At 58.9% G+C, this 24,141-nt stretch overlaps 1 protein-coding gene across 1 annotated transcript in view; it reads left to right on the forward strand.

The window, feature by feature from the left end:
- Positions 1-24,141, forward strand: part of LOC125699428 (genetic suppressor element 1-like) — an 85,210-nt gene that overhangs the window by 52,376 nt on the left and 8,693 nt on the right. Inside the window, exons 3-4 of the mRNA XM_048958954.1 lie at positions 20,256-20,474; positions 23,338-23,537. Coding sequence (XP_048814911.1) covers positions 20,256-20,474; positions 23,338-23,537 — 419 coding nt within the window. The remainder of the gene's footprint in view (positions 1-20,255; positions 20,475-23,337; positions 23,538-24,141) is intronic.

Genomic DNA, 24,141 nt, shown 5'->3' on the forward strand with positions numbered 1-24,141 from the left:
TATTAATATTTTCCAAGGGAGGCAATGCGTTGCGGTGCAAGTGTCTGCATTGTGGTTGCACATAATGTAAAGTGAGATAAAGCGCCCGGCTCCGCTATGAATAACTGCAAATGAAAACCCATGTGGCCATAAAAGCCTTCACATTTGCCCTGTCAGCATGTGGTACATCGGCTAAACAACTGATTTAGCTTTTCTTTTTTTCAAGGTTTATCGCCACTTACAGAGGACATGCTCTTTGTGTACTGCCTGTCGCTTTCTGCTCAGCTTCCTTGTCACTTCCTGTCGGCGTCCTCCCATTCGGCCCCAAAACGATGCTCCGCTCCTAAAGCGCCCTGACAGCCTCTATTAGCTCCCGGCCCCATCCAGCTCTGTGCTGCTGGGGCTATTTATCTCCTCGGCGCAGAGAGCTGTTATCGCGTTACCCGCCTGCTCGTTACGGCCCCTGTCATTTGGCTTCTGCTGATGTGGGGATTTGGGATGGGGTCCCGCCGGGGAGGGATGCGCTCTGCGGCGTTATGGGGTTTGCAGTGGGTTGGAGAGAAGAAAGGGGACCCCGGCAGCGCTGAGCCTCGGATGCAGCCTCCAGGAGTCCCTTTGGTGCCACCTCTGTGCTATAGGGTGCAGCAGGAAGAGGTGGGGGCCCCATTAACTGTATTTCAGTCGACTCCTCCGCTCTGAACCACCCCACTGCCCCCAAAGGCACCGACTGAGGTGGCCCCGGGGTGAGGGCGATGTCCCTGCGGGATGTCACCTGAAGGAGCCGGTTTGGGAGCAGGACCTGAAATACAGGTGTGGGGCTGGCAAGGCAGCTCCGTGCCATGGCCCGGTGGCTCTGCAGGCGCCGAGTGGGGACACGGAGCCACCTGGCCCCTGTCCAGGTAACTGGAGCTCCCTCCTTGCATCCCCTCTCGCTGTTATTTCAGCAGCAGGATGCAGCTCGGTTTACGGGACCAGGCAGATTTTTATCGGTCCCTTCCATCCGTGTGCTTGGTGACGGTCGCCATCAGCGGGGCCTTAGGTAGAGGGGACAAGTGGTGTGACAGTGCTGAGCACAGGGGCTGCTGGGCTGTACCCGCTCCTGAGAGCAGTGGGGTTTGCAGCGTGGGGACTGTGACACGCTGCCCCCTGTGTCACAGTGCAGTGAGTTTGCCCCACGTGCCGTGTTGTCCCCCTATGTGACAGTGTGGTGGGTTTGCTCCGTGGGCACCATGCTACATTGTCCCCTGTGTTGTCCCAGCATGGCTGTTGCAACCTTTGCAAAGCTTTTGCAAGCTTTGGGGTGTGCAAGCTTTGGGGTGCAGCACGTGGGGGGTCCCAACCGACACTGGTTTTTCTTTTTTGGGGGGGAGAGCTCTCCTTGGGCCTCGTAACAGCCGCTGGGGCTTGCATCAGAGCGTGCTGTGGTGGCAGGGGGAATTTCACAAGCGCTTTCCTGCCTCAACCTGCCCCTACCCGTTGCTCCGGGGGGGGCCGTGCCGGGCAAAGGGGGTGGAAAGCATGGGGTTGGGGGGTTGTTTACAGCAGCAGAGCTTGTTTCCTTCCACCTGCCTCGAGGGAAGCAGTTAGCAATTTGTTAGTCAAACCAGATGAGCCTTCCTGGAGCCGGCTTCCTGCCAGGCCAGGCTGCTGAGCATCGCCCAGCCGGGCCCCCCCTGCGCCCCGCCGCCGCCCTGCCGGGTCCCACTGCCCACGCTTGGCCACACCGCCGGCGTGGGAACTGCAGCTGTGCAGGGGAAGGGCAGCTGGGATCAGGATTGTGCTCCGTGACCCCGAGGTGCACCTCTCCCCCAATATCCGTGGGGTGGCGGTGCTGGGGATGCTCTGCAGGGCTGGGAAGGTGATGTCTTTGAGGTTGCTTGGAGTGGCGGCATGCTCGTGACGTGCCAAGCGCCGTGCAGCGAGCGTGGCACTGAGAATGTGTGCTGAGCATTGTGCAGCGGGCACAAAGCAACGAGCACGGAGCACCAGGCCTTCTGCCTTGCACACCGGGTATCACGCACTGTGCGTTGAGCACTGAATATTGTGCTGCCCATCACGCACCGAGCGCTGGGCAGCACGCGCTGAGCACCAAGCTTTGGGCACTGAGCAATCCTGCACTGGGGCATTGAGTGTCATGTGCCAAGTAGCGAGCGTCGTGCACAGAGCACCGTGCACCCAAGGAGCACGGGCAGCACCCAAGCCAAGCACAGTGCCCACACAGGGCTGGGAGGTGCCAGCCTGCTCCCCCTCTCTCCCCGAGTGGCGCCGGGTGATAAATAAGGAAGTTAACACCCAACCCGGGCTGCTAATTAGCTTTTAACCTGTACCAGCAGTTAACTACAAAGGCACTCATTTGTTCCGGGGAGCTGGTAGCGTAGAAAGAACGAAACACGGCCAGTTTTGTTCAGGATGAATTAAGACTTGCAAATGTAAAATGAGTTCATCTATTTAATTAAGTAGCGGCAATATGGATGTTAAATTAAGTTGATGGCAGGCATGCCAAAACAAGGTTAGAAAAACCCCGTCCTGGTCGGGGGAGGGGGGTCCGGATGTAGATGTGGGGACGTGCTGCCCCCAAGGTTTGGGGGGTGACGCCTGGCCATGCAGTGCTATCAGTGCTGACCTGCTAAAGATGCAGGATCCTGGGGGGGCATCGGAAGGAAATAATAACCCTCTGATTTGTGGCTCCGGGGTCGTGGCAGCCAATGGGAGGCCCCGTGCCATCGCCGTGCTCCCTCTGAACTACTCCCCACAGAAATCAAACCCACGTACAAGCCCTCCCGCGCAGCCCCTGCTCCCGCGCTGACCCGCGCCGCGCCGATTATCGCCGCGCATCGCAGCCGGAGACAGGAACATTCATTAAAATTTGAAACACAAATGGAAAATTGCTACTTGAAGCCTCCTCGCCGGAGAGGCGGCCGGTTGATCAGAGACCTCATTAATGTATCTAATGCGCGGGGAACAATTAGGCTGCTCGAAGCCATCCTTCTCCCCACCAGGGAACGGGAAGAAAAGGGGAAGAAACCCCCCCAGTGCCTTCGGCCAACCCAAAGGATCGGGGCTCACTGCCTCCTACAAGACAGCGGAGAATCTCCCAGCACCCCATCGCCTGCTCCTCCCCAACTTTGGCAAAGGGGAAGGTGGAAAAGCTGATTTCTCGCAGCTGTCCTCCCGTAATTAGCCGGTTCCGTGGCCATATGTTTTATTTATGAGCCGAGGGCGGAGGGAAGTGGAAGCGGAGGAACGGCCGTGCCCTATATATCTGCAAATAAAACACTTCATTTCCCTCCTGGGGAATGTCACCTCGAGAAACCATCGCTTCCCTGCTCACCGCCCCATCCAAATCGCAGGCTGGAAATGGCTTTGTGGGCCTGGCTGGCGCTCAGATGGGTTTAAAATATGGATTTATGTCTTTATTCTGCATAGGCAAAGGTCAACAAGAGCAGGAAATCATTGCGGAGCCGCTTATTTACTGCCAGAGGCGGGTGCTCTGCTCGGTTATCCATCTGTCTGCGTGCGGCCAACGGCGCGGTGTCCCGGAGGATGCATGGCACAGGGGTGGGAACACGGGAGCCGAGCTCTGTCAGCACCGTGGCAATGGGGGCAGCGGGGTCAGCGGTGCCATGAGAGCTTTGCACCAGGCTTTCTGAGGTGTAACCCACAGGTGGCAGCTTGCTGGTGGCATAAGGGATGATGGGCCATGGTTTGGGGTCAGACCCCACGGGGACACGGTGATCCCATGTATGGGTGACGCGGTGACCCTATGGGGACATGCTGACCCATGGGGACATGCTGGCCTCACAGGGCAGGACTGGAGGAGCCAGCAGTGCCCGGTGCCTGTGCGTGGCGGTGCGCGGGCGCGCTGCGCTCTCATGCTTTGCTAATTCCGCCTGGCACCTGCCCCAGCTCCCGACGGCTCCGCGCGAACACGAACCAATTAATCCTCCGGCGCTCGGGGAAGTGGGTCAGGGCTCGTCAGGCTCCCGCTAACGAGGGGCGAGGCTGCTGAACCGGGTGGCCGGGCGGGTGCCCGCGTCCCCTGCGTCCCGTCTCCCCGCGGGGTGGTAAGTGGGGAAACTGAGGCAGGGCGGCTGCAATCCCCCCCCTTGGGCTCTGCAAACCCAGCGGGAGGTGGTGGGTAATTCGGTTGGGCCATGGCGCAATGAAGGGACGGGTTGGTTTCCCAGCGGGGTGCAGGGGTGCCCCCCAGTGCCGTGCCTCAGTTTCCCCGCTGCGCACAGTGGGGGCTGTGGGGTGCTGTTGGGATTTGGGGTTCTGCTACCCCGGGCGACTGTGGGGAGCGGAGGCAACTGAGCCCCTTTGAAGTGCAGCCCAACTTCCAGGAGTGAAGCAATTCTCGTTTGCATAATGAACAAAGGGAGCAGGGGGGAGGCGAAACCCCAAACCCCAACCTGGCAGCCTGGCGCGTCCCTCCCTCCCAGCCCGCTCCGCCATTGGCCTGTAATTACAGGTTTATTGCCTGTACAGCTATTGTGTAATGACATGTTTGCAAATTAATTTTTATGGCTCATGCCATCGGTGGGGGGAGCAGAGGGGGGGGGGGGGGGGAGGCAAGCAGAGGAGGGGGGGCCCCTATTCATCGCTGATGATGGCTGCGTGAGCCCAGCAAATTAAAACCCTATAAAAGCGTGACAGCTGCGAGCGGAGATTGGGGGGATTGGGGTAATGATGGAGGGTCCCGGGGGAGCCCCATCCCTGATGGCAAGGGGGGGAGGGGGGGAGGAAAGGGCTGTGTTGTCCCCGCTGCATTTGCAGCCCTCCTGCTGTGTGGCAGCCATGCTGGCACCGCATGGCACTGAGCAACCCCATAACTGTGAGCGCCCCGTAGTGCTGAGCACCCCATAACTGCACATGCCATGGCACTGAGCGCCCCATAACTGCACATCCCATGGCAGTGAGCATCCCGTAGCTCAGAGCAGTGCAGAGGAACTGCCTTTGGGGGGGGGGGGGGGAGGTGGAGCGGGGCAGAGCGATGACTCAGGGGACGGGCCAGAAATACCTCCAGCACTGATCTTGACAGATGTAGGTTAGGAAGGAAGAAAAGACATGATAATAATCCGCCGACCTGGAATTAGAAAAGCAATATTTAACGGGGAGGGGGGGGGGGGGGGGTGGAGCATGAGGTGGAGGAAGAGGTTGTAGTTTTGGATGGGTTCCTTTCTTCCCCCAACCTGGGGGGTTGCGTTTGCGCGTGCACACGCGTGCGTGCGTTTGCACTGGCGTGCGTGTCTGGGTGCATGCGTGTGCCTTTGCGGCTCCGAGATCCTTTGCAGAGCTCCCACAGGCTCCATGGGGCATAGGGGGGTAGGGGAGGGTTGGTTCGGGACACCCCAGGAGCCCCCAATCCTCCACCGCAGGCTGGGGCGGAAGGCGGGGGCTGCGGTGGCCTGCAGCTCCCAGCAGCGCGTTGGGCTGGCCATTATCGTACAGGATGTGGCTTTCTCTTGCAGGGGAGAGATATCACACGTCGCCTTCTTGAACTTTGGTGTTAAAAGCAGGCGGCAGCTTGGGAAGAGAGGGCGTGCAGAGAGGGGGGGGGGGGGGAGGGAGCACGCACATGCACCCTACGTGCACCCGGGCATGCATGCACACCCATGGGTGCACAGCCGTGCGTGCATGCAAAGCCTTGCTCACACATCCGTGTGCAAACCCACGCGTGTAAATGCGTGTGTGCAAAGCCACGCACGGCGCCGTGCACACCCATGTGCGCCCATTCCCTTCCTCCCCCCAACCCTTCCCCCCCCCCCCCCCCCTCCGGCTGCTGATGCCGTACTCGAGCAGCCGGAGCCTGGCCCCGGTTACTATGGAGCAGGCGGGCTGTGCAGCCGCCGCGCTGCTCTAATAGCATTTATTAGCCCTATTTGCCTGCGAGCATGTCTTCCCGGATCTGATAATGCATCAGTGGAGAGGGAATGTGTGAGATGCTATCGGGAGCCTGATTACAGCACGGAGCCCCCCCCCCTCCGGAGCTGGGGCAGGACCGCAGCGTGCCCGCGGTGCCGGAGCGCCAAACTTGGGTTCTTTCGGGGTGCTTTCATTTTTATTTCACGTGTTTTTTTTTCCCCTCCGTTTTTATTTTAACAACCCCCCCCGCTCCCCCCCTGCCTTCCTCTCGCTCCCCCCCCCCCCCCCTTTTTTCCTCCATCGGCAAAATGAAATAAAAAGAAGAGATAATCTGGGTGGGAGAGTTAAGAGGGGGCGGAACGGAACCTTTTTTCTCCCCAAAGCGAAGGGGACCAAAAAGAGCCTTTTTCTCCCCAAAGTGGCGGTACTGGAGGGGGGGGGGGGGGGGGAAATCAGCGCTCAGTGCGGGCTGCGCTGCCCCCACCGCTCCCTGCCCTCTCCCTTTCATTAGGGCAGAGACAAATCTGCTGTCAAGCCGCCAGATTTCCAATTTACCGATAATGATTCTTGCATGAAAATTGATCGAGAGGGGTTTGGCCGCCCTCCTCCTCCCCTGCCCGGTGCTGTTGGGAGGCGGTGGGGGGGGGGGGGGAGGTTTGGGTTTCTCCTCCCGCTGCCTCTCGCCTTTCTTCCTCCCATCTCCGGGACAGACGCACAGACCCACAGATGGACCCACGGACGCTCTGAGGGTCCCCCCCCCCCATCTCTCCCCGCTCCGTCTCTGTGCCCCCTCCTCTCCCCCCCCCCCCCCCCCCACCGCTACTCCCATTTTCCTCCTTCCTCCTCCCCCCCACGCACTTGATTTTCCCTCCTCCTCCTCCTCCTCCCTCCCCTCCCCTCCTCGCGCTATTTTTTCGCCTCTCGGTTTATTTTTCCAACCCCCTGCGTGTGGCTCGCCGCTCATTTTTGGGGTGGCTTTTTTTTTTTTTTTAAATTATTTATTTTTTATACAGATATATATTTCATTTTAAATTTTTTTTTAATATATATATATATATATTTTTTTTTTTCCCCTCGCTTCCTGACACTTCACCTCGGGTCATTTTATTATTATTATTATTTTTTCCTTCTCGTTATTTTTTTTTTCCCTTGGCCGCAATGGAACTGTAACACAAGCCATGTTCGGGCTGAAACCCCCCCTCTATTACCTACCAGGTAAGGCACCGAGCGGGGACTGACCCGGGGGGGGTCTCGGCGGGGACCCCCCCACCTCAAGGCCACCTTTGTCCCCAAGGGGGGGCCCAGGGGGAACTTTCCTTTTCGCCATACCCAAATGCGTTTTGGGGTCCAGAGAGCTTTGCACAGGGCGGGGGCTCTCCCAGCTGTATTTTCTTTTGGAGTGGGGGGAATCCTACCTCTCTGAGCCCAGAGTTCCCTTCCCCCCCCCCCCCCCGCATGCTACCGATGGAGAGGGCTGTGCTGGCTGTGTTTGGGGTCCGGGAGGATCTTTGGTGCCCCCAGTGCAGAGCACCAAACTTTGCTTTTTTTGCCCCAAATGGGCACCGTGGGGAACCCCACCATCACCAGCAGACCCCACAGTTGGAGAGGTGCACACTTTAGGGGCGGGATGGAGGGGGCTCAGGCTCAGGATTGGGGTGCCCCCCCAGCAGCTGGGTGGTGATGGGGCTGTCACCCCATAGGCAGCGCCGTTTCCCTGCAGGGGTGCCGGGGTGGGGCAGGGGGGGGGGAATTGTTGCAGGAAATGCCTTTTGCATGTGGCTCTGCATAGGGGAGCGCAGCCGCCGCGCCTGCGCCTCTGCAACCCGGGGGGCACCGCGGGGCAGCGGCTCTGCCTGGGGGGGCACCGCTCTGAGCTGATGATGGGGGGGGGGGCAGGGGTCCCATCCCCATCCCATCGCTCGCTCTGCTGCTGTCACCCCCTGGGGGTTGATGGGGACACCTGGAAGCGCTCCGTGCTGTGTTTGTAACGCCGAGTTCCCCGCCACGCTGAGCCGTGTTTACCGACGGCGTCTCCTGTTGCGTGGAACTTTGTCGTGCCGCTCGTTGCCAACGCGCTCGTCGTAATGCACCCGGCTGCTCCGCACCCCTGTGGCGAGCTGCTCAGAGCCTGAGGTTGGGGAGGGGGGGGGTCCCCCAAAACTGCCCCCAAAGCTGCCCAGCCCTGTTGGCTCAGCGTCCATCAGGTGGTCCGTTTGCCTCCAGCAGATAAAAGCGAGGTTGAGAGTGGTGAAGTGTCGCCCGGCGTGCTTTGAAGCAATTAAGGCAAATGGTTGTTGGAGCAGAAGGGTGGGAGCAAGGTGCTGTGCTGCTCGGTGCCCTGTTTGGGGCTGGCAGAGATGGGATGGGACATGGTGGGCTGCCCCGTGCCACCAACCTGCTGCCACTCCACATGCTGGTGATGGAGAGCTTCCAGCGCTATGGGGATCCCTGTGCTAAGAACAAGGGGCACCCCGTGCCCTAGTGGTTTGTGTGTGGGGAACACGCTTGTGAGATGCAGGGAGGCAGCTGGGACCTTATGGACAGTGACAGCAGCAGCCCTGAGAGCATCCCCTGAGGGCCACAGCCCTGCAGAAGGCAGCAGCCTGTTGGCACGGCACCGTGCTGCCTTTTGGGGTCCTCTGCCCGTGGGGCATCCCTGACCACAGGGCGTTCATCCCCCAGGGCGCCGCAGGGACCCCGTAACCCTCAGCCACGAGGAACTCAAACACAGGGAACCGTCGGCAGCCGCTGACTCAGGGCCTCCCCAAATGGTTCCTATTTTTTGCTCCGGGGACAGGAATATTTCGCCGGAGGATCAAAGCAGATGGAGGGATCTGGGTGATGCCGCGCAGACACCCGCTGGCTCCAGGCATGAGTCACCGCGCCGGCACGGCTGCTGGGGTGGGGACGGCCGCCCCCGGCTGCTGCGGGGTGCTCAGGGTGGGGGGGTCAGCCTTGCTCTCCCTCGCCGGGTGCTGTGGGGCACAGGAGGGCACCTCCTGCCTTCCTCCTCCTCCTCCTCCTCCTCCTCCTCCTCTTCTTCTTCTCCTTGCCAGCCCTAAATTCGGTCACCATGGCAACCGTGTCAACCACTTTGCAGCTTCCCCGCGAGGATTTGCCAAGATGGGGGGGGGGGGGGGAGAGAGGAGCTGGGGGTGGGTGCTGGGGACATGGGGACATTGCCTTGGGGACACAGTGGTGACGCTTCCCCTCTGCCAGCATGCTGCGTGCCATGAGACCAGCACTGTGCCTCCTGCCTGGGGGGGGGGCTCATGGGCTTATTTCCCAACCCCTCTCCCCTTTGCTCCCTCTTTCCCTCCTTCCTTCCCCCACAAGCCCTTTATTCCCATCCTAACCCTGGTCCTAGGGACAACTTTCGGAGCTTTCACCGCTGCACCCTGCTCTCCTCCAGGCCCATACAGCAGGTGCTTCCTTTTTTTCCCCATGCCCCCCCCTCACCATTCACCCCCCCGTTGTTTGGCACTGCCTGCTGGCACCTGCAGGGCTGCTCCTTGGCACTGCACGGCAGCACGTGCGTGGGCACAGCACTGGGGTGCCCTGCCAGGATGGGGGGTGCATGTGTGTGTGTGTGTGTGCAAGTGTGGGGAACGGGGGCCACCCTGCCCTGTTTTATTTGCCATGCTTATTTTTCATCCTTCTGAATTTTTAATTCCTTTTAATTAGTTTTTTTTTTTAAATTATTATGATTATTTTATTTTGTTTCCTTCCAGTGCAGCGCATCCTCCCCTCGGCATCGCCAACATTGGGGCACTTATGACACCTCCATGCTACCAAATGCCCGAGGCCCGCTGTGCTCCAACATAACCCCAGCAGGGAACCAAACCCCACTGCATGCCAAGGAGAGCACCACAGCCCCCCACCACCCCCCCATGAACGCTTTAATTGCCACGAATTAAATGGGTACAGCCCATGAGGACGGGGGGGAGCTGAGCTGCTCCGCTCCGGAGGGTTCCCTCCTTCCCTCCTTTCTTTTTGTAATAACGCTTTAAAGATGTTTGACATCTGTAACAAACAGCTGGCATCCTGTTATGGAAGAATGTCCTTTTATTTCCGAGCAGGTTGAACTGTCATTAATAGTATAATTAGGTGATTATCGGCGTACAGCAGAAAACTGCTTAATTGCACAGCCAGCTTCGTGAGGATCCCGGCTCCTTTATGGCCGCGTTCGGTGGAGCCGCCTGAAATTTCCGCGCTCCTCGCCGTTGTTTTTCCACATTGATTATTATTTTTTAATGCCTGTGACAGCTGTAGGAGCGTGGCAGGCAGCACTGTGCCGCCGGCGAGAGGGGTGCAGGGGGGGGGACACCCGGGCTGGCACTCATCACCGCCCCCCCCCCCCTCCCTTCACAAGGGGATTTTCTTAACCCCATGTGTGCCAGGCTGGTCTTGGGGAAGGGGATGGGGCAAAGTTGGTTGGTGGCCATCCTTTCTGCTCGGTGCCATGCTGTGGAAACACTGTGTCTCCATCCCCATCTTCAGCTCCATTCCCATCCCTGTTGCTGTCCTCATCCCATCCTTTATCTCTGTCCCATCCCCATCCCTGTTCTTGTGCTCATCCCCATCCTCTATCTCCGTCCCATCCCCATCCCTGTTCCTGTCCTCATCCCATCCTTTATCTCTGTCCCATCCCCATCCTTTATCTCCGTCCCATCCCCATCCCTGTTCCTGTGCTCATCCCATCCTTTATCTCTGTCCCATCCCCATCCTTTATCTCCGTCCCATCCCCATCCCTGTTCCTGTGCTCATCCCCATCCTTTATCTCTGTCTCATCCCCATCCTTTATCTCCGTCCCATCCCTGTTCCTGTCCTCATCCCCATCCTTTATCTCCGTCCCATCCCTGTTCCTGTCCTCATCCCCATCCTTTATCTCTGTCTCATCCCCATCCTTTATCTCCGTCCCATCCCCATCCCTGTTCCTGTCCTCATCCCCATCCTTCATCTCTGTCCCATCCCCATCCTTCATCTCTGTCTCCCATCCCCATCCTTTATCTCCATCCCATCCCCATCCCTGTTCCTGTCCTCATCCCCATCCTTTATCTCCGTCCCATCCCTGTTCCTGTCCTCATCCCCATCCTTTATCTCCGTCCCATCCCCATCCCTGTTGCTGTCCTCATCCCATCCTTTATCTCCGTCCCATCCCCATCCCTGTTCCTGTGCTCATCCCCATCCTTTATCTCCATCCCATCCCCATCCCTGTTCGTATCCTCATCCCTAACACCACCCCATCTCACACAATCGCCAAGGTTGGAAAAGACCTTCAAGATCATCCTGTCCAACCATCCACCTGTCACCAATAGTTCTCACTAAACCATGTCCCTCAACACAAAATCCAAACGTTCCTTGAGCACCTCCAGGGTTGGTGACTCCACCACCTCCCTGGGCAGCGCATTCCTGACCACTCTTTCAGAAAAGTAGTATTTCCTAGTGTTTCTCATTCCCATCCCTGTCCCCAACCCCATCCCTACCCCCATCCTATCCCTATCCCTGTCTCCATCCCATACCCATCCCCAAACCCAGGTCCATCCCCATTCCCATCCCATCCTATCCTATCCCCATTCCATCCCCATCCTCATCCCATCCCAACCCCAAGTCCACCTCCATCCCATCTCCGTCCCCATCCCATCCCATCCCATCCTCATCCTCATCCTCATCCTCATCCTCATCCTCATCCTCATCCTCATCCTCATCCTCATCCTCATCCCATCCCATCCCCAACTCCAAATCCATCTCCAGCCCCGAGTCCATCCCCATCCCATCCCATCCCATCCCATCGCATCCCATCCCATCCCATCCCATCCTATTCCCATCCCCATCCTCATCCAATCCCATTCTACCCCCAATCTCAAGTCCATCCCTATCCCATCCCCATCCTCATTCCATTCTATCCCATCCTCAACCCCAGGTCCATCCCCATCCCATCCTTTCCCCATCCCTGTCCCATCCCATTCCTGTCCCCATCCCCGTCCCCAGGATGTGGTGCTGTCAGCAGAGCAGATTTCTGTGCCCGCCAGACAATAGCGCTTTGTATCTCCCCCATTGCTGCGAAACACACTTGTTAGCGCTGCATCTTTGTGCTGTAAATTTCCATGGAGTAATTACGCCTTAATTTATGATAATCCGGGGTGGGATCTGGAGGGGGGGATGAGCTCCAGTCAAGTTGGGAAGTTGTTCACCCAACCCCGGGGTCCCCCCGGTCCCCACGTGGCTGGGACGGTGCAGTCACATCCTGCATGCAGACTTCTCCTCTGCCAACGTGCAGAGCCAGGAGGGTGTCCCCAGGCCTGGATGTGAGTGAGGACGCCCAGGGGATGCTGCTTTTGGTGTACAGTGGGACCACGTGGGTACATTTTGCAGCTGCATGGTGGATGGGGACACTGCCCGTGGCAAGGTGTGTGGGTTTGGGTCATCCTGTTATGCCATGCAGTGCCATTCTTTGCCATGCCATGCAGTGTCTTTCTGTGTCATGCTGTGCCATGCGTTGCTGTGCCATGCGCAGTGCTGTCCCCACGCCACCAGCATCACAAGCTGCCCTCTCCCCTCCCTGCAAGCCATTGAGGTGCAGCAGCACTGCTCAGAGCAAGGGGGCGAGACACTTCCCCTGGGCCTTGGCTCCCCTGAATCTCTCATTCCACCTTGGTCTGGAAGCCCTATTGCCCAGCAACGCAGGGCCTCTTTTCCATCCTTATTCCAAGGCAGGATAATTGGACACTTTGGTAGTTTTTCAAAAGGTATGGATGGAAGGAGTGGAAATAGGTGCTCAGAGGAAGGGCTCAGGGTGAAGGAGGGTTGGAAACAGGGAGCTCTCCAAACTTCGTGTCCTCCTAAAAGCCCTAGAGGTGCCTCTGTGTGTCCTGAGCATCACTCCCATCTAGGCTGAAGCCAAACCATATGGGGACCTTGGAATCCTGGTGCCACTGAGGAGGGGCATCGTGTCCCCACTGCCAGATCTGTGTCTGCACCTTGGGGCTGGGCTGTCCCCAAGGATGTCCCCATGGGGGTAAAGCCTCAGGGCTGCACCCCCTGCACCTGCAGCGCCAGTCCCTGTTCGGAGGCATCGCATACTGAGTGACATTTGCCAAGCGTAAAAATTCAATTAATTCCAGCAGGCAGATTAAATATAAGTGAATTTTAATAATTTGCTCTAAAGGCTGAGGATTACTGTAGGCAAAAGGAAAAAAAGGGAGGAAACAGTACGTGTGGGGGCACCGACTGGCCTGCATGGCTCTGGCAGGTGGGCTCACGGGCACTAATTGTGCTAATGCCTGGCACGGGGCTTATGGGGGGGACGCAGGGAGCTCCTCCCCTGCTCTCTTCCCCACTGCTTTGTGCCATAGGCTGGGACATGGGGCAGTGCCCTGTGTTCACTCGCACCTTGCTGCATCCTCACCCACTGCTCTGTACTCCCAGCTGTGCTCCTGTTTTGCTTTTTCCATGGGTTCCCATACAGGCTGTGAACGCACGGTGAGGTCCGGCTGCAACACAGGGTGTTGCTGCTGCTCCAAGCCCTCCTGTGCAGGGCTCATGGGGACATGGGGACACGGAGCCTGGCTGGGACCTCAGCAGCAGTGGGTAAATAAAATCCCAGCAATGTGGGGGGCACCGATTGGTGGCAGATGGCGCCGGTAGCGGGAAAATGAAAATACACCCAGTAAATTTCCTATTTGCCAGTGTTCATTTCTTATCCCAAGGTAAAACCTTCCCTCTGGCCGGCTCTGTGCCATCTGCATGTTCATAACACAGCAGCAGCAGGGGTGGCGTGCGCTGTGAGCTCAGGGGTCCGTCTGTCTGTCCAAACTTCCATCCTGCTGGGTGCATCGCTCCGGCCTCCCCTGCAGCATGGCGTGGTGCAGCACAGCACAGCAGTAGGATTGATGGGATTGATGGAGATTGCCCGCGACCTTTGCTAGGACAAGAGGTATTACCATTAATACTTCTGTATTTCCTGGTTTCGCATGGTGCATAAATCTCCCACGGAGGCAGGCGGGCAGGGAATCCGCCAGGCTGCCTTATTAATACTCAGCTCTTTGTTGAGCACCCAGCAGGGGCCGGGGGGGGGAGCGTGCCTTTTTGGGGTGGTCTCCAACAGGTGCTGGGAAATCCCCAGTGCCCGTCACCCCAAAGCTTCCCATCTGGCTTTGGAAGCAGTGGGGCAGCCCCATGGCAACAGGGATGTGTTATAGGGCACTGTGCTGCAGCTTGGAGCACAGTGGCTGGGTCAGCCCCTGATGCTAAAGGGATGCTTGCCCTGCACTGAGCTCATGCATCCATCCCAGCTCGCATCCCAGGGCTGGCTTTGGCCCCAGCCCCTCACCCTGCCCTACTGCCCCCTAACCCTGCCCCACAGCCCCCAGCACCGTCCCCTTTGCCCCCCTCCTGCCCCATGCAAGACCCAGCCTGCGTGAGAGCCTCCGCTCCAATTTTATTCGCTCTGCTCCAGCCCATTTGCATAATCCACATAATCACCCTGGTTTTAATTGCCCACAACTCTGCAGAAAGATCATGTGGTTAAGTGGTAAATCATAATTAGATAAATAATTGGCTTGGCCACAGCAAGCTGCTTTGTTATACCTGCCATCTGCTGGGCAAGGGCTTCTCGCACCGAGAACAATGCGCTGCTGACAGCAACGCGGGCGCTCCTGCAGTGGGGCTGGGCTGGGGTGCAGGAATGGGGATGGGCACGGGGCTGGGAGGTGGCCTGGGTGCTCTGGGCCGTGCCTGACCTTGGCCAGTGCAATGCCCTGCAGCCCTGTGCCATTACCCTGCAGCCCTGTGCCATTACCCTGCAGCCCTGTGCAATGCCCTGCACCTTCATGCAATGCCCTGCAGCCCCGTGCAATGCCCTGCAGCCCTGTGCAATGCCCTGCAGCCCCGTGCAATGCCCTGCAGCCCCGTGCAGCGCTTGGCTCTGACCTATCTAATATCTGGTGGCACTGTGCAGTGCCCTGCAGCACCGTCCGTGCAATACTTAGCAGTGCCGTGCAGTGCTTGGCTCTGACCCACGTGATACCCAGTGGCACTGTGCCATGCCCTGCAGCACTGTGCAATGCCCACCTCTCTCTCACATGATGCCTGGCAGCTCAGCGCAATGCCCAGATTTGATCTGTGCAATGCCCTGCAGCCCTCTGCAATGCCCTTGGATCCCTCTGCCCATCCCCTTGTAGCTGCTTTTCTCCAAAGCAGAGAGCTTGTTGTTCCCCTTGGCTCCTGATTGCAGTTTTACAGCTGCAGCTGTTTGCATGCAGCCCCTCCCCAGGTGCTTTTGCTTTATAAGTCATTATGCTCCCACAGGGCTGGTGCTTTGGCAATACAGGTGAGGATGGAAATGGGTGCATGCAGGGCAGAAGGGCTCGGGGGGTGGGGAGGGAAGGCATTTTAGGCACTTGCACTTCGGAGAAATGGGAAGTGGTGGTGGTGGTGGTGGTAGTAGTGCCCTGCTTGGGCTCAGCTCTGCTGGAGCAGAGCAGGGAGGAAAGTGGCTTTAAAGCACAACACAAGGTTGGGGACAGCTTGCAAGGATGCACTCGGGGCCGCAGCTGGGGAGCAATGCTGCCTGCAGCCCTGGTGCTGATGGCAGTGCAGCTCCGGCCCCTCTGCCTCCAAACGAGCTCTGATTACTTTGCTTGTTGTCGTTTGCCAGATCAATGAGCCATGGAGCAGAGATCGATGGAAGCACGTGGGCTGATGGCACTGTGCCGTGCTGTGCTCCCATCCCCATCCTGGGGGGGATCTGGGGATCCCATCCCCATCCTCCTGGCTCTGGGGGCCACCCTGGACCCCTCATGCGTAGCAGCTGTGTAGGGTGGCCCAAAGTGCTTTGGGACATTTAGGGACACTGGGTGCTCTATGAGGACAGGCACCTTTGTTTTGGCTCATTAGAAAGCAGCGTGCAGGGAGGGTTGGGAGGAGAGCAGGAGCGCAGGCTCCAATCAATCAATTAATTAATTAATGGAGCGTGCTGGAGGTGCGGCGGCAGAGCTATTTTAATGAGGGATGGAAAATGTGCAGCAGCTCGGTGGGAAGACACGTGGACAGGGGAGGACACGGTCCTGCTGCTTGTCCCCTACTGTCCCTGTCTCCCTTGCTGCTGAAGGTACCTGGTGCTGCTCAGGTGCTGCATTGAGGACCCACCACCCCTCGCCCATGACTGTGGGGGCCACTCCAGTGTGCCTGGCATCCCATGCAGCCATCACCAAACTTGGTGGCATCTTGCTGCCATCACCACCGTGTGCTTGTGCCATGTATCCCGTGCCATGGCCTCACACCCTTCCTGCAGGAGGCTGGGGCTTGGCACGACACATCCCCAGGATGTCACCTAGTGCCTGTCCTGCTGTGACACCTCCCTGGAGGTGTGTGTTGGGGACGTGCTGCCCTCCCTGGTTCTGGCTGCTTGCATTCAGGCGGTGCTGGGGCTCCACAATGTGAGGCAATTAGCATGGAAAATGTATGCAAAGCAGCTGTTCCCTGTGCGAGGCGTGTGCAGCTGGAGGCCGGCTCCAGATTGGGAGCAGAGGCAGTGAAAGGAGAGGAAGTATCGCTGCAGCCGGGGTTAAGAGGCAGAGCAGGAGAACAAAAGCCAAAGCGGGCGGCAGGGGCCTTAACCCCTTCACTGGCCTCAGCTGGGGCTCCCCACAGCCTCCCCATCCCTGCATCCTCCTCATAGGGATGCAGCTGGCACCTGCAGGGACCTCTCTGCCCATGGCACCTGCTGGTGCCCGATGACGTCCCGTGGTGGCCCTGGTGACATCCGACAGTGGTTCTGGGGGCTTCCCATTGTGGCTCTGGTGATGTCCCATGATGGCCCTGATGATTTCACTTGGTCCTGGCATTGTCTGATGGTGGCTGTAGTGGGCTCCCGTGGTGGCTCGTGCCATGGGGCACTGTCCTGAGCTGCTCAGCTCCCCTCTAAGCATTGGGCTCAGCCTGATGGGGCTCACAGATGGGAGTCCCAGGGCTGTGGCTGAGGTCGGTCCTTGGGGAGGATGCTCATCCTCTCTCTTGTACAGCTTTCTGCTGCGCTGTCGGGTGTTGGTTTTTTTGTTGGTTTTTTTTTTTCCTGCTCCATTTGCCAGGGGCTGGAGATGCTGCCTGATCGTATTTGGTAATAAATTATTAGTTCCAGCACTTGTGCACCCATGAGCTCAAAATAGCTGCTTTTAAGCAGGCGGCTGGTGCAGGTTGAGTTCAATGGCAATCTGCTCTGAAGGGTACTTCATGCTCATTAGGGGCCTTTCAAGGTGCCTGTGCATTACTGGCAGAGGGGGACAAAGCAGAGGTGCTGAACCTGCCAGCACAGCACTTCCCAGCAGCCTCCTGCAAGGGGGATGGGGGCAAGAGGGATGATGCAGTGACACTGAGCCCCCAGATTGTCCTGCTGAGCCCCCCTGCCAGCGCTCCCCATCCTCCTGCTGCAGCCATCCACCATCCCTGAGTCCTTTGGTGTCCCCGCTCCTGAGGTGGCACCTGGCTGAGGTGGCACTGGGATTCAGCAGGAGACAAGGGGACGGGCTGGGAGCAGGGAGATGGAGACAGGGTGGGAAAGGCCATGCTGCAGGAGTGGGGTGAGCACCACCGTGTGCCCTGTGGGTCCCCATCCGTGCAGTGACACTGGCGTTCCAGCAGCTGCCTCCTGTGCTGCAGCAAGCTGCCTGCTGCCTTCTAGCGGTCTAATGCGTCACCTCTGCCCTGCGTGTCCCTGCTTCCACTTATGCCACCCCTACCAGCGCTGTCAACTCCTGCCCAGCCCTGGTTTTGCAGTGAGTATCCCCGTGTTCTGTGTATCCCCAGGGCTGTTGGGGTGGGGGGCTTGGGGGGGGGTGCATTTTGGATGCGCCCCTTCGCCACTGAGAGCGCATGCGCCCCGTCCTCTCTGCCGTTGTGTCGGTTTGGCTGCAGCTGCACACGCGGCCAGACTGGTTCTGTTCCTGCTGCTGGAGCGGCTCCTGCTGCCAAAAACCCGCCGGCGTCAGCAGGAGCAGGTGGAGGAGGGTGGCACGCGCCCAGCCCTGAGGTGTGGGGTGACCCTTGTGTGGGCACAGTGGATGGCGATGGCCTCGGCGACCCCGTGCTGCGTGTCCCTGTGGTCCCCACGGGGGAGGAGAGCCGTGGAGCTCCATGCCTGAAGGCGGCACGTGAGTCTCTCTCTTCCTGCCCCCCAAGAACGGTGGCAGTGCTGTGGTGACTGCCCTGTTCTGAGGGTCCCATGAGTGCACCAGCAAGAGTGCATGGGTGTGCACAGCCCTGCTGCAAAGCAGGAGGTTTCCAGGGAGCAGCGGTGCTTGTGTGTAAAAGGGGGGGGGGGGGGAGGCCAAAAAAATCCACCCGCGCCATCAGGTTGTAATTAGAGAGCGCGGAGGTGGCAGGGCCAGGTCTGGTGTCTGCGAGGAGCCAGGGATGAAAGGGAGGAGTAATTACAGAGCCCGCGGGAGGCAGGAGAAGCGCTGATTAGCACAGCATCGCCAGGCTTTTATTGGGGCTGGGGGGGGGCCGTGTGGGGGCCACCAGGCAGTAAGGAGCTGTGTGGGGTGCTCAGCCCTATAGGGCTGTGCTGCAGGGCTGAACGCTGCACCCGGTGTCCCGTAATTACAGGGGGGGACCCCAACCTCACTGGGGCTCTGTGGGTTGGTGCGAAGCTAGGGGTGTGCCCCCCCCATTTCCTCCCCCCAACACCCTGTGCTGGGTTTGATTCCCAGCTGTTCTCATAATGAATTTACATGAGCCTGTCGTGTCGACAAGGCGGCAGTCAATGGCTGAGAGCAGCGGAGTTAATAAATGCTTGGATAATGAGGGCAGAGGGGAGCGCGCGGCCGCCTCTCCCGGGGCTGGGGGGGGGGGTAAGGGGGGGGCAAAGATTAATCCATGCTGAGTGGCACCCGCCGCCCCCCCCATCCGGCCCTGTGCCCTCCCCTGCTCTACCTTGGCCACCCCTCGCCCTCCAGCTGCCACAGGAGCCATTGGGGGTGACTTGTGCCAATGTGGCCACTGTGCGGTGCGATGGGACCCCTGACTGCATGGCCTCCCCCCCCCCCCAGGTCTGCCCACCAGGGAGCAGGGCTAATTTTAGCCTGGCGTTAATGATTCTGCTCATTTAGAAATCTATTTTAAGGGTCCTGACATCAGCAGTTGCTGTTTTTGGAGGTGGAGAGCCCTGGAGCTCATGGCTGGGATAGCCAGGGAAGGGGGGGGGGACAGGCACCCCAATGGGGTGTGGGGTGCACTGTGTCATGCCCATATCCAAACCACCCCCCTCCCACCCCCTCCCCAGGTCCTATAGAGCTGTTGTGCTTTTGGGTGCAGTGTTGGAGACCTGGGGGTACGATGAGGAGGATTTGAGGGTGTGCTTTTGGAGATGAAGGTGTACAGTGAGGGGGCCTGGGGGTGCAGCGTGGTTGCAGTAGTGAAGGTTTGAAGGTGCTGTAGTGGGGATTCGGGTGTGAAATGGTGCATAGTGGTGCTGGGGATTTGGGGTTGCAAGGGTAGGATGTGCCACAGGGAGTGGGGGGGGAGGGGGGGAGGGAGTGGGGGGGGGAAGGGAAGCTTGGGGGTACAGTGGGGAGCCGTGGTGGAGGTTTGTAAGTGGAGTAGTGGGGATTTGGGTGTGAAGCGGTGCCCACTGGGGGTTGTATTATGGGGGGCAACGATGAGGATTTGCAATTGCATTGGTAGGGATTGAGGCATATATGTGGGGGCACCCCGGTGAAGTTGTGAGGATTTGAGTATCAAATGGTGCTGAGTGGAGATGTGATGGTGTGGATTTGGGGGCGCAGCGGTGACGATTTGGAGGTGCAGAAGCAGTACTGTGGGGTTACGGTGCCAGCAACCTGGGGGCTGCGCTCCAGGGGATCGGAGGCTGCAGCGGTGGGGTTTTGGGGTTGCAATGGTTGCAGCACGGGATGCGGCTGCACCGTTTTGCCAGGGGGCTGCGTTGATGCCCACAGCCCTGCATTTTCCCCCCCCCCAGCACCCCTCCCTCATGCTGAGCCCCCCCTGCTCCATTATCAGCGCGGCGTGCCGGATCAGTGGGGCCATGTGACGCTGGCGGCAGCTGGTGGCCCCGTGGCAGCTTGTTTGCTGCAGGCGAGCAGCCCGGGCGCGCTCGCTTTGTTCCATAAGCTGCAGCCCCGCCGCCACGAGCTGCTTACTGTGAGCACACGGAGGGCTCCGGGGGGGGGGTCTGCTCCCCACTGGGGGCTCCTCACTATTACATGAGCTTAGGGGGGGCCTGTTTAATAGGGTTGAAGGGGAAGTTTTTGTTTTCTGCTTCTGGATGGGAGGTCTTGGAGGCAAACTGGGGCTGGTGGGGGGGAAAAAATGGGGGGGCTGCGCAGCCCGGTGCTGTGCCCACCCTGTGCCAACCCCTCAGTGCTGTTGACCCGCGCTGCTCTCGTTTGCAGGCATGAGCCATGAGTCGAAGTCGCCTTCCTTAGGAATGCTCTCCACCGCCACTCGCACCACCGCCACCGTCAGCCCCCTGACCCCCTCCCCTCTCAACGGCTCCATCGTCCCCAATGGCAGCCCGGCGGCCAGCAGCACTTTGTCCGTCCAGGCAGCGCCGTCCTCCAGCTTCGCTGCCGCCCTGCGCAAACTCGCCAAGCAAGCTGAGGAGCCCAGAGGTACATATGGGGCCGGGTGGGTTGGGGACGGATGGAAACAACCCTTGGGTTGCCCCGGGATGCAACAGCACCACTGCCACCCCTGTGTCCCCGTGGCACCGCGGGTGCCCCGAGCCGCAGGATGGTGTTTTCTCACTGATGCCTTTTCTCAATGCCGTGTCTCGAGGGGGCAGTTTAGAAATTCAATTCAGCTGGAGTAATCCAAATGCCATATCATTCGCTGTACCCCGAGAGAAAGTCTGGTGAGAGCGCAGCACGGAGCTTGTCCTCGCCCCCCCTCCCTCCCCTTCTCCCTCCCCTCTCTGAATCTCATTTCTCCGGAGGCTCCTTGGATGTGTTCTTTCTGCAGCCCTGCTACATAACAAACCCATGCTGCAGCCCAGCGCTGTAACCGGGAGCCCTGTGGCGTGGCATAGGGCAGGGAGGGATGTGTGGTGCCCAGGGATGCAGGGTACCCCCACTCCCTGCCACCCCACAGCACCCCACTCCTCTGCCATCCTGCCCTGCTGCTGCTGTGGGGCAGGGCTGCAGCTTTCAAGGGGGTTGTATGTGGGCTTTCAGAGCCGCTTTGCAAACACAAAGTGTTTCTCCCTGATATTTGCCCCACTGGCTGCTCCTTATTGTAACCCAGACCCTTGGCAAGAACCTTCTCACAAACACTGTTTGCAAGAGCCATGGCACAGCGCAGTGCAGGCAGCTCAGCCCATCCAAAGCAATATATTTTTGCTCAGTTCCTTGGGGTTTCCTTTGCCAGCTTGCCCTCTCCTCCCTCCTGCAGTGCTCTCCCCGTGTGCAGCCCTACCCAAATTCCTGCCCCAGCAATGCTGTCTCATGCTAAGCCGCCGCAATCCCTTTGGATTTCCCCTCCCTCTGCTGGGCTGTGTGTAACTGCTGCACAGTTTGCTCACAGAACCCATCCTCCTCCCCTCTCTGCCTACCTGAGTACCTCATCCCAGGGGTTCCCATGCTTGTGGGCTGCAGTGCAGTGCTGGGTGTTGCTCCATGCTGTGGTTTTCCTCCTGGAAAGCCAGTCCTCATCCCATTTCCCTTCCCATGGAGCTGGGACGATGCTTGGCCATGGCACACTGTGGATGGGATGATGCCTTCAGAGGGCTTTTCTCTGGGGTGTTGTGGACCAGAGGTGGTTTGCATGCATGGATCAGCCCTGCAGCACGTGGGGACACAGGGATGCATAGAGATGCACAGGGACACGCTTCCATCCCGCTGTGGAAGGGGCCATGGATGGGGTCCTGCAGCACATCCCTCCTTGCTTCAGGGCTGAGTCCATCCCCATAGGATGGAGCGAGTCACAAAGAACCCCAGAGCTCAGGGGCTGGCCGGGGCATCCAGGCTCACCCCTGCACAACTCTGCCTGCAGGGTAGATTTTTCCCCCCCCCCCCTTTGCTTTCTTCTTTTTCCCTCCTCCTTCAGGGTCTCAGCTGTTAATTACATTTGCCTGTCAGCCCCAGCTGCTAATCTGCTATCGCTGAGCGGAAAGCAGGAGGTCAGAAAACAAAGGTGACACCATCACACTGTGCCTCTTGTCATCTCCAATCCAGATTAGTTTCATTGACTAACTCCTGGCTGAATACCGCCAGTTAATTATAACGATCACAAACCCTCCCGTTTAAAGCCACACAGTGAGAATTAAGGTTCTGAAGTAAGACTTTAGCTTCATTAATTGCCGGGCTCATTGTGATGGTATTGATTGTTAACGCTATCGCATGGTGAGTAATGGCTTCCCAGCTCAGAGGGGATTAGGCTGCTAATTGTTGTTGGCCTTGCGCTGACAAGATAGACTTCAGTGGGTGTCAAATCCGTATCGGTGCCTCCTTTGTGGCGGGCAGCCTTTCTCTCCCCCAGCCTCACCGCTCTTGAAATGAAAGCGATTCGGAGCAACTCGGGAATAATTCATAAGGTGGTGTGGCCAGAGTGCTGCTGTGCTCGTCCTGCCTGCCGTGCTTGCATCCTTTGGGATGCAGCTGGGACATCCCCGCTCCCTCCGCATCCCGGCGCTGGTGCTGAGGGCGTTTGGAAGTGGAGGGGGATGTGTGCAGGGTGAGGAGCTGCACTGCGTGTTGAGGGCAGCCAGCTTGTGTGCTCGCAGGCAGTTTGCACACCCAAGGGAGGTGGCTGGCTCATGCAAGGCTACGGCATCCGTGCGTGGTTGGGCAGAGCTGTCACCTCCCAGGCAGCCTCACTATGGTGGCTTTGGGCACCCCAGGCTCTGGCCGGTGGCCAGTTTGGTGCATTTTGGCTCCTGCACCCGGAGCTGATCCTCGCCTGGGGATTTGTGTGCAGGCAGTTTGCAGCCGAGCGCATGCTGGGCTCCTCCTGCCCCAGTTAGCGTGGAATTTGTATTGCTGCTCCAGCTCTGCTTTTCTCCACGCGTTGCACTCTCCGCCTTAATTCCATTTCAGAGGGTTTTATTTTTCCCTTGCAAATACCGCCAGCATCCCTGGGGTGGGTATAATTTCAAATACGGATGTATTATGCAAATGGAGCCAAAGCTTTGCCCAAGGGTTACCAGGAGCGGCTCACGCATCCTCACACCGGCGTCTGGGAGCAGCCCTGGCTGGCACTGCTTGGCACCGGAGCATGGGCTGAGCCCTGGGGGTGATGCTCACCCTTGGGGTCTGAGCTGGGTTATGGGGGCAGTGAGGTGGGTTTCCCTCTCCCTGTGGCTCAGCTGGGTTTGCAGAGGGATGGAAATGAGCCCCTGTATCCAAGCTGAGCCCAGGACTACAGAGGATGGGTCTCTGTGGACATAGGGACGGCTTCACCTGCTGCTGCCCCCCAGGCAAGGGGGAGGTGGTTGGCACCTCTAACAGCTGCCTCTCTCCTGTTGTGTTTGTTTCCCAGGTTCCTCGATAAGCAGCGAATCGTCGCCCGTCTCCTCACCAGCCACCAACCACAGCTCACCTGCCAGCACGCCCAAACGTGGCCCCATGGGCCCCATCATTGTGCCCCCAGGGGGACACAGCGTGCCCAGCACGCCGCCCGTCGTCACCATCGCCCCCACCAAGACGGTCAACGGGGTGTGGAGGAGCGAGGGCAGGCAGGTAAGGATGGGGAGCCCGTCCCCAAAAGGGACACTGAGGCACTGAGCAGAGGGTGTGCGGCTGCCGTGTGCTGTGCTAATAGTGTGAGGGCCGTTTGCTTGTGCCAAGCGTGATAAAAGTGCTGGGAGCTGCTCCCCATCGTGGTGCTGCCCGGCACTGTGCTCCTTTTGTCCCCTCTGCCACATCCCCAGGCTGCCATCCGGAGAGAAGTGGGGAGGTGGTGGATGGTGGAGGGGGGGAGACGACGCACAGGCTAATTAAGAAGCATCGTTAGTTCTTCTCCTCTCCTCTTGCATGTTGCAAGCAGATTCCCGGGGGGATTATGCCACTTGGAAGGACTAATTAAACCACAAAGCAGAGAAGCGAGGGAAGGGATGAGAAACACTGGATGTAGGGAGGAACAAAACCAAACCCCTGGGTACATGGAGGGGCTCAGGGTAACCGGGTGCTGCCCACCCCACCAAGCCCCCCTGCACGCCGTCCTGCTGCTCCTCAGTGACCCCAGTGGAATATAGGTTAACCGAGCGTGCTTTATTGTCTGGCAGAGCTGTGCTTGCAGCGTGACGCCTGGAGCTGGGGGAGGTAATTAGAGCGCAGCCTCACA

Source organism: Lagopus muta, chromosome 12 (genome assembly GCF_023343835.1).
Source record: "Lagopus muta isolate bLagMut1 chromosome 12, bLagMut1 primary, whole genome shotgun sequence".
Taxonomy (NCBI): Eukaryota; Metazoa; Chordata; class Aves; order Galliformes; family Phasianidae; genus Lagopus; species Lagopus muta.